Here is a 13,258-nt window from a genome sequence, read left to right as displayed (position 1 = left end):
AAGAAATAACTGTTAGTAAATACGTTTCTCTCTCCAGCTGCTACTCAGAATTTGACCCTAACAAGAGCTTTCTATTTGCACAGCTTTTTGCCAAACTCTGCATGCAGGCAGAGGTTTAAATTAATGGGTTGACTGGATATGGATTAAATTTATGAGTTAAAGGCCCAGAATGTATAGGAGAGTTGGAAATGCAGCATTTGAATAAAGGGGTTCAGTGAAACCAGACTAAAGGCACTGAGAACCCAAACAAAGCAGGGCATGCTATGTTGTTTGAAATTTCTCTTTGGATTTCAGGTACTGCTAGCACAGGGAAACTGTAAACTGTTCTCATGGACTTCTTTGTCTATAATTAAACCCAAGTGGAGACCAGCCCAGGGGTTCTTCCCACCATGTAATTAAGACATAGATGTTAAGGATTTGAGGGGAGTGGAAAAATACCCACTCTATTTTTCCTTCTGAAAAGTTCATGCACAGCATGACCAGAAGAATCATCGCATCCTCTTGGTGATTCCAAAGCTTTTCTTTTCTTTGGATGTGGTGTTTTATGTTTTGGACTATGCATGGGCTGACCAGCTGAAGTCCTCACATCTGATGTCAAGGCCACATGAAACAGGTGACTTTCAATTGCACAGAAAGCAGTGCATCTTGGAACTGGTATTTTCATAACATTTATCTAAAGTTGGCAATAATTGCTTTAAAAAATATATCCGCGGGAACCTGAAGACCATCTCAAGGAGAAGAAAGGCAGAAAACAATGGGTCCCAGAGTATTCTCTTTGGTGGTTGAGAACTGTGTCTTCAGGCACTAGAAGAGCAAAGGAGATAAACTCCTGATGAAAGGGAGCACTCCTGTCTGGAAAGAATGTTTACAGGAGGCTGAAAAGGACCACTTCAAGAGCAAGTGGTAGGTGCCAAGAGAATCACAGCTGGAGGAGAAGAGAAATACAATTTGGTTGGGCTCTCCAGACCAGACCTTTTGAATGAGATGCTAGGGCTTTTTTTTTTTTTTTTTTTTTTTTTTTTTTTCCTGGAAGGAGAGCTTGTAGGAGAAGCTGCAGCACTGAAGGGACACGAAGCAGATATCTAACAATGCTTTAGCTGTGAAGTAAATTGAGGCTCCAAATGTTCAAGGCCCACAAAAGAGTACACCAAGAAAAGTCTACAAGGAAGAAAAAAAATCAGTAAGTTAACATGAAATGGTCTTTCTTTTTATGTCTTGGTTTTTAAGTTGTTCGTGTGTGCCTGTGAAAAAGAAAGGGAGGAATGGAGGGAGGGAGGGAGGGAGACAGATGGACATTCAGACATTCAGGCCGACAGACAGACAGAGAGACAGACAGGCAATGAATCAGTGAGAATTGTTTAGGGACTAAGACGTGTCTCTCCATTCTAAATTAATGAGAACCAGCAAGTAAAGGCAGTTATGAAAGAGGAAAGTACTCTTAAGGATAAAGCAAAACGATGCAAATTTGCCAAGCCACTGTCTGTGGGCCCACTTGATTCTAAAAAAGTACTTGTGTGGCTATAATCCTTGATGAATGAACTGGTTCTGCTTCTTTTCGTCATGTTCGTACTATTTGGTTGCAATTTAGACTTCCTGTGGGATGGGTCTTGTTGAAGAGACCAGACTCGGTGGCGACCTCCCGCTTCCCTGGCTTTAGCAATAATTTTTACAAACAGCACTGGCTTCTCCTCACATGATGCTCTTCCTGGTTTGGTCTAAGACCATTTTTACCTCAGAATTTTTTCTTGAGTTAAGCCCAGAATGTGGTGCTGTGATCTTAACACAGCTGACATTTGGGCATCACATTTGTCCTTCTCTCCTGGGCACAGCCTCTCATTCCAGAACCTTTTCCCTTGGAATCTTACACTTGGCTGTGTATTATGAAACCCTGCCAATTAAAAAAAAAAAACCCTTCACTTTTTATGAAACGTTTAGTTCCTTAGTACTGTCTACTTTTTCAACCTCATCTTATCTAAAGATCATCCCCTCTTTGAATGACTTTCCAAACCCCAGGAGAAAGTCCACTAAAACAACAAAACTGATAGTTTGAAATAATTATTTTACTGCCTTTGCTATAGCTGAGAACTATTTCACTCTAAAATCTTATTCCAACAAGGATCTGGAAAAAATTAGATTTAATGGATTGGTTTGAATGTTGCAGACAGTTGAATGTTTCAAAATGTATTAAATGGTAGAACTGGAGAAACTGCCACACTGAAATCCTCTCCCTCTTGCCTAGACCAAGAAGCCTAGAGGCAGAACCCTCAGGAACATCTGCTTAGGGTTCCCAAGGATACAGAACATAGCAAGTGGGTGTGACCACGTGGGAACCATCACAACAGAAGAGAAACCTAGAGGCAGACACCTTTCCCCTGGGAGGCCAAGATGAAAGTAGGAGGGAATGAGCTCGAAGCACTTCCTCACCCCCACGCTGCAGACGCCCCTTGAGCCTTGGTTTCTGCTGGTGAGAAAACCAAGGGTTGTGAAGCTCACTCTTTTTTTCCTAAACTCATACTAAAGGGATTCTTCTACTACTCAAAAACTTGAGTGAATCCCCCACGAAGCCTGACATGAGATGGGTGTGTACATTAACACACACACACACACACACACACACACACACACACACACTTCTAGTAGCATCTGCATGTGTAGTCACCCTTGCCCTGCCCTAATTCAGTGGCTGATGATTTGGAGCACAAATGAGGCAGATGTGGGTGAGAACTTTTGTCCATTGTTTCCTAAGGAAGCCATGGGTTAGAATGGTCATGCTGGCGGCTTATACAGGTGGCCCTTGTACCCTGCTCAAACCTAGGGAACATTAGGGAAACATGTTTGGATAACCAAACCAAGTCACTGTTGTGAAAATTAAACCCTACCAGGGTCTTATTGGATTTCAAGAGTTATGTGAGAAGACTTTGAAACTTTATTGCCTTTGGAACACACCCTCAGTTAGTAGGTGGGTTGGATTTCAGAAGGGTTGGACTCAATATTTGGCATTCAGAATGCATTTCTCTTTTAAAATGGTGTTTTAAATGGTAGTTGAGTCTTCAAGCCATTCCACAAAGTCCCCACTTAAGCCTCAATATGGTTTTGATGCCATAAAACTGTGTATTTGCAATAAAAATAATAATATCCAGGGTTGTGGCCATATGAGTAATTTTAAAAAAATAGAAAAAAATTATTGTGTGTAGTTCATTCTCTTGAATGTTCATATTTAGGTGGAAATAGATGTTAGTAGAGGGAAGTGAGGAAGTATATGGAAGCTTCACAGAAATTCTGAGGGGACATCTGGGGCATTTCGAAGGCTTCAGAGCGGGACACACAGGTTCCGTGGAGTGGGTGGCCCAGAAAATGCTTCCAAGAAAATCTGGACGGTTTTTTTTTCATAAGCATGATTTTTCAGAAATTTGTGAGAGGGTTGGGGAGATACAATGGAGAAAAGCACCCTGTTCAGTAGTAAGTGAGCAAAAGGAGACCATGGAAGAGAGGGAGAAGTTAACTAAAAAGGTGCATCGGAATCCAACAAAAGGAAATTAGCGGAAAGAACATTTCTTGAGGGGCCGAAGAGGAAAACGTGATGAGGGAACCATGCAAGTCCTTCAACTTCAGAAAGTGGGGCCAGCCTTCCTTGAGGACAGCCCCAGGGCTGGTGTGGACTGGCCTGTGAGGTTGGGTGTTGGGGAGAGGTTGTTTGGGGGGTACCGGGGATGGAATTCGGGTCCTTGGGCTTGTGAGGCAAGCGGTGGAACCACTGATCTAATTCCTCGGTTCTGTTGTAGAGAGGTTGTGGTCACGGAGGCAGAGGTTTACCAAGCGCTGCCCACCTCTCCCTCTGCTCAGAAGGAAATGCACCACAAATGACGTCGTCTGTGCTCTGTTGCTATAACCGAGCCCCTGAGGTGATGAACCTATAAAGGAGAGTTTATCGTGGCTAGTGGTCCTGTAGGCCAGGGTGCCTAGGAGCACAGAGTTGGTGAGGACCTCAGGAAGGGAGGGTGGAAGGGGCCATGTACTGAGAGAGGAAGCAAGAGGAGCTCTCCTTCACGACAACCTGCTTTCAACAAACCCACTCCTTCAAGGTCAAGGGACTCTCTCTTGGAGAGCAGCAATAATCTCTTCGTGAGCACAGAGCCTCCATGACTCAAGCACCTCCTGATGGTCTCCTCATTTCTTGACACACTGGAGCCAGATTTAAATACACACTTCGGACGGGACAAACCATAGCACAAACCATGGCACACATAGCAAGCAAGTGTACCACATGCAGTCAGTCCATTTGTTAAATGCTGGGATTTAATTCTCGCCTTTACAAATACAATTCTGCCTCCCTGTTCCTTTTACTAAATTCACTTCGTCTGCTTCTTGATAAAAATAAAATTAGCTACACAACATTTTTTAAAGCAGCTAACTTTGATGCAAGTGCTTAACATCTTAAAATTGATATTAAAATTAAAATTTCTGAGGCCTATTGTGTTGACAACATATACAAATACTATATTTTCCCCTAATCTCTCACCTATATTTGAGATAAAGATTATTTGTCTTTGTATCCTCTAGGAAGACATGAGTTACCAAGTAAGCTAATAGCAACCTCACCATGAAATTATTTAATATTTTAAGAGGAAAATAATTTTCAAGTGTTCTCAATTGTTTATAATCACTGATATAAGCATACTGAATGTCTATTTAAAATGTATTTATTAATAAAGAGTTTTTCTAGACTCTATATTTTAAATATTGGTAAACGTACATTGAGAATTTGAAAGTGATGCAATTTAAATCTTTCCATGAATTCATAATTTCAAAAATTTATACATGGTTATGATCAACTGATGTAAGCAACTATTGCTTCATAGTATAATCAAATCTTACATTTAAGTTTTACAGACTTAAAGTTTTTTAGGAAAGGAGCCTAATAAAGTTGTATTTGAAAAATTCCTAGCCTCAGACTGATTTTTTTCCCCTCTCATTGAATGTATTGGTACATTTTAGGTATACAGTACAGTTACATTCATCACTGGGATCTTGTACCTTTACATGACAGGTCTTGGTTCTCATTTTTCCCCTTATCCCTGCCCTCCCTTCACCCCCTCCTCCCTTCCCTATTTACAAATACTTTATTTCCATTTTCTCATATTTCTTTTTCTTTTTCCTTATTCCCTTTCCCCTACCCTTCCCACTTCCCCTATACCTTTAGCTCTTTTCTTCCTATTTTGCATTGTCAATTATATCATTAGGATCTTACGTATACCATTATAGTTTTTCACCTCAGAGAAACTATTCGGTATTTATATATGTGTGACTTATTTATTTCACTTAGGACTATATCCTCAATATGTATCCATTTTCCTATGAATGACTAATTTCTCATTCTTTATGGCTGAGCAGTACTCCATTTATTAGAACAAACACATCTTCTTTATCTAGTCTCCAACTGATGGGCAAATGGGCTGTTTCCAAGTTTTAGCTATTACAAACAGTTCCGCTAGAAACATAGGTGCACATATGTCACTGTGATATGATTCTTTTAATTCTTTTGGAAAGATACCCAGCTGAGGGATGGATGGGTCAAATAGAATCTCTAATCCCAGCTCTTTGAGGTGTCTCCATATTGATTTCTCTCAGACTGATTTTTAATGGAAGTCCATGAGCACTTTAAAGAATAAGTGAGTAGCAGACAACACCAGGTGCCCGGTCTATATCCCCACTGGGTTTGCAGGAATCTGTCAACCTTTCAGGAAACATATCTATCAGGACTGCCTCAGTCACTATAAACAATTGCTAAGTTACCACCAAAAAGTAACTCACAACCAACACGGTACACATTAAACAAGTTACATGATATACATATACAAACATACATAAATAGTGTCAGATAGAAACTAAACATTGCACTGAAAGAGAGAAACTTTCTGGGTGATGATGTGCTTTGAGAATCTACAACCAAACTATAGCGCATGTTAAATAGAGCAGGATATATGACAATCTGAGTTACTTAAAGGTTTCATATTAATGTTTGAAGATGTTTTACAATAAGCTACTGTCCTTAGAGAGGGAGACCAAAGAAAGAGGAAATGGGAAGAATTCCAGGGAGGAAGTATTTCAGATACTTCATGGAACACAGTGGTCTTATTTATTATTTCTTTATAGAAGGAAGATTTAATGCGAGGCCTCCTTTCAGTCTTCTTCCGAGAAACAGAGGCGTATAGGGTTGGAAAGGAAGCCTTTCGTCATCTGCAGTGACCCAGAGGCCCTGGTCCAGGTAGACCTGCATTCTGGCTGTTTGTGGAGTCTGCCTGTGGACTGCGGCATTGTATCCTCACGGCTACTAGGAGAATGCTGGTTCCTTAAAGAAGCTGTCTTCTGAGGACAACATCTGATTTGCAAACTTTTGGTTTTGCTTTCACACAGGTGTGACATTTTCAAGGGCTTATGCTAATTTGTTTCTTTCCTCTTAGAAGGAACTGAAGCCAAGACTGAATCTTCTTCTATTTATTTTTATTTTTAAAATTTTTTTTGGTACCGGGGATTGAACTCGGGTCCTTGCGCTTGCAAGGCAGAAGACTGAATCTTCATTTGGATGGGATCAGATCCTTAGCACTGGAGTTTTGGTTTTTGTTTCTGCAGTACTGGGGGATGAAACAGGGGCCTTTGCTCTGAGCCACCTCCACATCTTTTTAAATCATTATTATTCTTTTAATTTTGAGACAAGGTCTCTCTAAGTTGCCCAGACTGGGATGGAGCTCATGATCCTCCTGTCACAGCCCCTCCTCATGATGGGATTATGGGGATGCAGTAATTCCCTGACCTTTTCAGCTGCTAATCTCAGGATCCTTCCAGATCCTGCATTTTATGCTTTGGTTGCATTTCAGAGCCTGGGAAGCAGGGCTTTGGGTTTCTCCATGAGCTTCACTACAGTGGGGTCCTGGTAACATTGAGTCGACCTTTGGTAAATGCTCGTATTTTACCATTTACTATGGATGCCAGCCCACTTTGGTAAAGATCTATATGCCTTTTGTCAACATACCAACAAGAATTTTCAAATAACATTTTGTACTAATTCTCTGAAGCGAGACATATCCATTTATGATTTCAGCTTGGCAAGCCACATATAAAAGGTGTATATTGAAATGGGTGAAATAAATGACAGGTTCCTATGAGCAACAAATCTAAGAGGAGTGGAAGTTTTCTAGGAATGGTATTTTAAATTGAATTTGGCACTTTATAAAACTAAAAGGAAAGGTCGGATCAATGATTACTGAAGGGACCTATAATTATTATTTTTTAAACAAGTCACCATTTTCATCTTTTCCTTGACATAAAGATAATAAAACCACTGCATGGACTGGATTCCTACCTTTATATCCTGTGGATTGATGTCAGGATTTGTCTGACACCGCAGGGGTCCCAGAGTTTGAATATGAAAAATATAAAGAAGAAATTCATCGCGTGCAGAGAATGGCCAGCCCACATCCAAAATGGTGTCACTGATTGTGCTTGGTCCAATATTGTGCAGCTGCAAGCAAATGACACAATAGGAAATGGTAGGAAGACAAAATCCACCTATACACACCCCAGACCTGTTTTAGAATGCATCTTTCTGGTTTTAAGTCACCAGGATTATAAATGTTAAAAATAAGAAAAAAAAAAAAAAAGAAAGGAGTCCACATGGGCAGGAAGAGCTTAGAAAGAAGGATGTGCTGGTGTTTTTATTTTGTTTTATTTTTAAATTTATTTTTAGTTTTTTTGGTACCAGGGATCAAACTCAGAACCTTGCACTTGCAAAATCCCCAGCCTTGCTGGTGTTTTGAGAAGACGCCAGTCTGAGGAGTACTAAAATTGGATTTCCTCAGTGAAGATAATACAGATTGAGTACCTTTACCCAAAATCCTTGGGACTAGAGTATTTCAGATGTCATATTTTGGAATATTTTCATATACACAATGAGATATCTTGGGACCCAAGTGTAAAGACAAAATTCACTGATGTTTCATATATACCTTATGCACGTAAACTGAAGGTCATCTCATACAGTGTTTTTAACGTGCTTGTGTTTTGCACCACAACCCACAGCATGAGATCAGATATGGAATTTTCCACTTGTGGCACAGTGCCCCCAAAGTTTTGGATTTTGAAGCACAGTTCACGTTTTCAGATTAAGCATGCTCAACCTGTGTTAACTTTGGCTGTTCACCACAAGTTTATACCTGTTTAATAGTAGCGCTAGAAATACAATTTTAATGGTATGCTTTCAAAACTCAGTGACTTTCTTTACATTGGAATCTGCCTCTTCTTAACTACTAAGTTGTCAATTGCAACCATATGGGACGCGCCCTCTTTCACCCCCTGGAAAATGGGCCATCCATCAAGTGCTAAAGTCTGGGCTCACTGCAGCTCACTATGACTGTGTGCCTGAAAGCTGAGCTCCCTCTGTTTTCATCAGCAAATCCCAAGGCAAGAAGGGCCACATCTCCTAAGAGATGAACGATTTTCATGCACGAACTCTTGTACTCACAGGATACAAAACTGAGCTGAAAACACGGAGCATGTCCACATTTATTGTGGATTTAAAATTTCACCTTCAAAATTGGCAGGGATCCTTTTCCTCCCCACATTTGTGACAATTACCATCATTCCATGAAACGATGAATAATTGTTTTTGTTTATTAGGTGGTCTATCAAAGAGGTATGGTATCTGTTGATGCCGTACATTTTAAGACATGAAGTTGACATGTAAGAAACATTTGAAGATTGCTTTTGGTGCACCTGGTAATTACCCTAAACTTTTATAATCCATTTATGCTAAGATTAGAAGTAGGACTGCTTTATGTAAGATTGAATCAGAATATTTTCCCAAACTTTAAAGTCTCACTTGTCTGCTTCTGGAAAAGTATATTACTCATTAGTGGACTCTTTCAAATCTCAGAATAACTTATTTCTAAGCTGAGTTAAGTAGCTGAAAAGCAAAATTATTGTTATCTGTTTGCCTTGTGCTCATCTTACAAGTACATTTTTCTGTACAAGAGACAAGCAAGCATCCATCAAACTTTCCCTCAGGTACCTTGTAGCTGGTGACCTTCAGTTTAAGAGATGGGTGAGGCTTAGAGATATCCAAAAATGCGGGGAGAATTGGAAGGAAGTCTAGGCAGCAACTCATTTGTATGAATGGGCTGTCCAAATATTAAAGAGAGCAAAAAGTAACTTTGTAGAACAGAAGAGCAGTACAAGATAAAATGCTTCTTCCCACGTAGTGGCTCTCACCACTGAGAAGCAAGTGACCAGGCCTGTGAGTACTAACAGGACCTCCTCCCCCGACCCACTAGGACGCGAGAGCATAACACCATGAATTCAGGCAGCTCATAAAGCTTGGGCCTTGGATTGATGCTTTTAAAGGTGCTATACACTTAATTAGCAGAGAGCACAGGAATGAAACCCTAGCACGGCTTAAACACAGAAGACAGCTACCTCATAAATGTGTTCCACCAATGGCCCAACTTCCTCTTCGTTGCGGGGCTCCTTTTCCAGTTGCCAGTTATGAATGGGCAGAACAACTTGCGGAGGGTGGGATACGCTGAAACATGGAATGGTGGGTTAATTGCTGATAATGGCCCAGGTAAGGAATATTTCACCACAGTGTTCACTGACAACAGAAGAAACGGTGCCCCTTAATTCACCTGAGAACATACTGCCTACACGGAAAAACTGCGGGAATTGATATCTAGCAAAATGACTAAAGCGAAACATCTACTATTTCACACTCTTAAGTAGTGGTCTGTAGTTCAAATCAACTATGTTTTGTCACCTCATTTCTTGAACAGGAAGGGGCAGAGCAAAGAGCACTCTTGAGGTGAATAATTAAGCATACACGTACATAGATACCTTTATCTCTTCTGTGTTTTTGTGTGTGCGCGTCTGTGTGTATACAGGCTGTGTAATCCTCCTTTAAACCACATCAGGAAGTGAGACATTTTGTGTGAGCGGATGAATATCTAGTAAAGTTGTGTGTTGAGTTTAATGTCTAGTTGTAAAGAAATACAGTTTTTAGTTAAAGACTTCAGAATAGAAAAAACAGTCACTGTGTATCTCTTCTTGGATTTCTGTTAATGTAACCAGACCTCTCCTGAGGGCAGGCACAAAATAAAGCATAGGATAGAGTTGCCTTAAAGAGAACTCAAGGGTAAGAAAGAGTTAAATGGTGTATTCATGTGAGTAGGAGATTAATTTCTATATCTTTCCGCAACACACATGATGAGGACCCTAGGGTGAATAAAATTTATTATGTAGCATTATTTTGTGTTAAAAACAGATTGTGAACTAAACTGGTATTTTAAATAAATCATAAAAAGAATCATTGCCTAAGAAAATCGATGCTGTGTAGAAGATTTTAGGCTAAAAAAAAATCTATAAAAGAATTTCTAGACCTTTGGCTAAAAATAACTTCAACATAAAACATCTCTTGTGGCAATTAAATATCTCAAATGCCTTGTAGGGGGTATTCGATAATTACTGCAGCCTCTTAAAACTTCAGAGTTATTTTTCTCCTCCTCTGGGTAATCTCCCTCTGAGGCAGAAAACATAAAATGTATTGGGTTAAATTCCCACCATAGGGCAACTAATTCAGGTCAGTCTGTCTGTGGGCTCATCTGGAAAGCTGCGACACACTCTTTGGGTTGTCTACCACAAATGATTGGAAAATGCTTCCAGTGCTTTTGGTCAAAGTTAATTTGGCTGCATTGTGTTTTAGAAGTGGGTGCAGAGATACATTTGAAAATGGGTGACCCACAGATATGTTACTAAATTATAAAGCCCTTCATATACAGCTTTCACTTGTACCTGTTAAATAAAAATGTGGGTCCATAGGGCCAGGGATTTTGGTGCCGTCGCCTGCCTCACAAGCACAAGGTCCTGAGTTCGATCCCCAGAACCAAAAAAAAAATCAACTCTCCACAATGTGGGTCACAGCTACACTGCCCTGACCCCTCAAAATTCTCGACCTTTGTATTGGCTTGTCACTGTGTGGTTCTCTTTTCTTACTTGACCTGGTCAAACTATATTCAGCTCCACCTTGAGGGACATGGTAGATGAGCACAAGATGTGTCAAGCTGCTTCATCAGAGGGAAACCCGGGCAGCTTGGACTTTCCTTTCCACAGGGTCTTGCTCACTTTGCACTAAACTCCTCACTTTCTTCTCTGCTTGGCAACACAGCGGGATCCGTGCCCAACATCCACTATCCACTGTGAAGTTCTAGGGAATATTGTATTTTCCAGCATAGAGAGAAACTAGAAAAGAGGCTGAATACATTTTCTCTGCAACCTTTTTGTTCTTCTAGTCCTGGATCTTGCAGAACTGGTGACACCTTCTCTAGGATCACAGAGGCATGTATCTTTAGACCTTGGCAAGTACTGTGGGGTCAACGTGGCCAGAAACTCTCCTGTACAGAGAAGTAGTGGCTCAGCTGTAGGAGAGAACTAAAATAATGTTTTCTTAAGACCCTCTACTCTGTTTCCAATATGCTGTGTATCCTGGGCGGGGTGGGGGGGTCGCTAAATTGCAGTAATAGTTAATGAACCCAACTGAAATTTCCTGGTGGAGTTCTGTAGCAAAATCAGAGGAAAAACTATGAAGAAACAGATAAGTTATACCAAGGCCCAGCAAAACCATCCAAAGCTATGGTTCACAAATCTCAGACATTTACCTACTAAAGAAGACTCAGATCTGGACTAAACCATGGTGCAGAGTGACCCCAAACTATCTCAAAGACACACTAAATCAGTGAATGTTTTTGAAAGAGGGGAGCAAGCCTCCAAGAAAAACAAAATCAACTACCTCACTTGGTATTAACAGTCCATGCAGTAATAGAACCACTCCTACTGAACAGTGCTCCCTCCTAAGAAAGACTGGGGCACCATTAATGGTTACTTTAGATACTAGGGGGGGAGTTCTGAGGAGAAGTTCATTTTTTAAATTAAATTGTATTTGAGGTAACTGTATATTTATATGCGTTTATAGGAAATAACATAGGGAGTTCTCATCTACCCTCTAACCAGTTTCCTCGATGGTGACATCTTACAGAATCAAACTGCGCTATTTTGTGCAATATCACCATCAGCATATTGGCATTGATGTAGTCAAGGTACAAATCACATCTTTCAAGTTAAAGATGCCCTTTTATAGTGATACTCACTTCATTCCACCCTACTCCCTCCTCATCTCTTGGCAACAACCAATCAGCTTTTGTAATTCTGTCATTTCAAGAATGTTACATAAATGGAAATATACAGCATGTAATCTTTGGAGACTGGCTTCTTTCACTCGGCATAACTCTGGGGAGACCCATCCAGGTTGATCCATCTGTCAATAGTCCGGTCCTTTTTAGTGTTAAGTGAAAGTCTGCAGTGTGGATAATCACTGTTCATTCACTGTTCACCCACTGAAGGACACCGGGGGGTGTTTGCAGTTTAGGGCTATACAAATAAGTTGCTATAACCATAAATGTGGCAGCTTTTTGTGTGTGTGTGAAATTAAGTTTCCATTTTCCTGGAATACAGTTCATTTTCTGGAATAAAGGAATCAGAGTTTTGCTGTCAGGAAGTTCAAATCTGGGCATTTATTAATATGGTGTGAATCCTATTTTTAAAACCTGGTTTTCAAGACCCATGAATTCCAGACCGTGAGACTTGTCGCTTCCTGTCTGAGACAATGCTCACTCTCTGCCGTGGATCGTACTGGATCTTGTGCAGGCCTTGGTTTGGCACGATTGTGATCTCAGTACAAACCTATTCAACAGTTGTCGAGAGCCATTCTGTGTAAGTTTTGGGGAAAACCATTTCATAACTAAAGTATGAGTACAGCTGTCTTGGGCCCAATGTTGCTCTGCCCTTGAGCCAGCTGTGTCATGTGGAGACATAACCCTGTTTTGCCTTCAGTCACAGCTGAGGCCTGAATGGTCCCATGATGTGCTCAAGGGCAGGATTACATCAGCTGAAGACCTCCTGGTTCTTTAAAAGCTGAGTAGTAATACAACAAGAGAAATGTTTTACCTGGGCAGGGATGAATTCCCTATCAGCTTAACTCACCCCACCTATTTTTATAAGAATGCTCTCCTTACTGCCTTCGTCAATATAAGATTCTCATCAACAGGGTTGCTGCCACCCTCTAAGTCACCCATTCTCCCTCCAATTACTGTGCACCCAATAAATAATAGCCAGCTCGGGGAATCCTTGTGTGCTCACTCTGACCTCCCAGCAGTCCATA

At 40.7% G+C, this 13,258-nt stretch overlaps 1 protein-coding gene across 1 annotated transcript in view; it reads right to left on the bottom strand.

Moving 5' to 3' along the window:
• Itga8 (integrin subunit alpha 8) overlaps positions 1–13,258 on the bottom strand; it is a 189,065-nt gene that overhangs the window by 33,986 nt on the left and 141,821 nt on the right. The window contains exons 24-25 of the mRNA XM_010617262.1: positions 9,469–9,574; positions 7,361–7,519 (exon numbers count right to left, since the gene is read on the bottom strand). Coding sequence (XP_010615564.1) covers positions 7,361–7,519; positions 9,469–9,574 — 265 coding nt within the window. The remainder of the gene's footprint in view (positions 1–7,360; positions 7,520–9,468; positions 9,575–13,258) is intronic.

This window comes from Fukomys damarensis, unplaced genomic scaffold (assembly GCF_012274545.1).
Source record: "Fukomys damarensis isolate Sample0158 unplaced genomic scaffold, DMR_v1.0_HiC HiC_scaffold_37, whole genome shotgun sequence".
NCBI classification, from domain to species: domain Eukaryota; kingdom Metazoa; phylum Chordata; class Mammalia; order Rodentia; family Bathyergidae; genus Fukomys; species Fukomys damarensis.
This window is presented reverse-complemented; position numbering and strand designations above follow the sequence as displayed.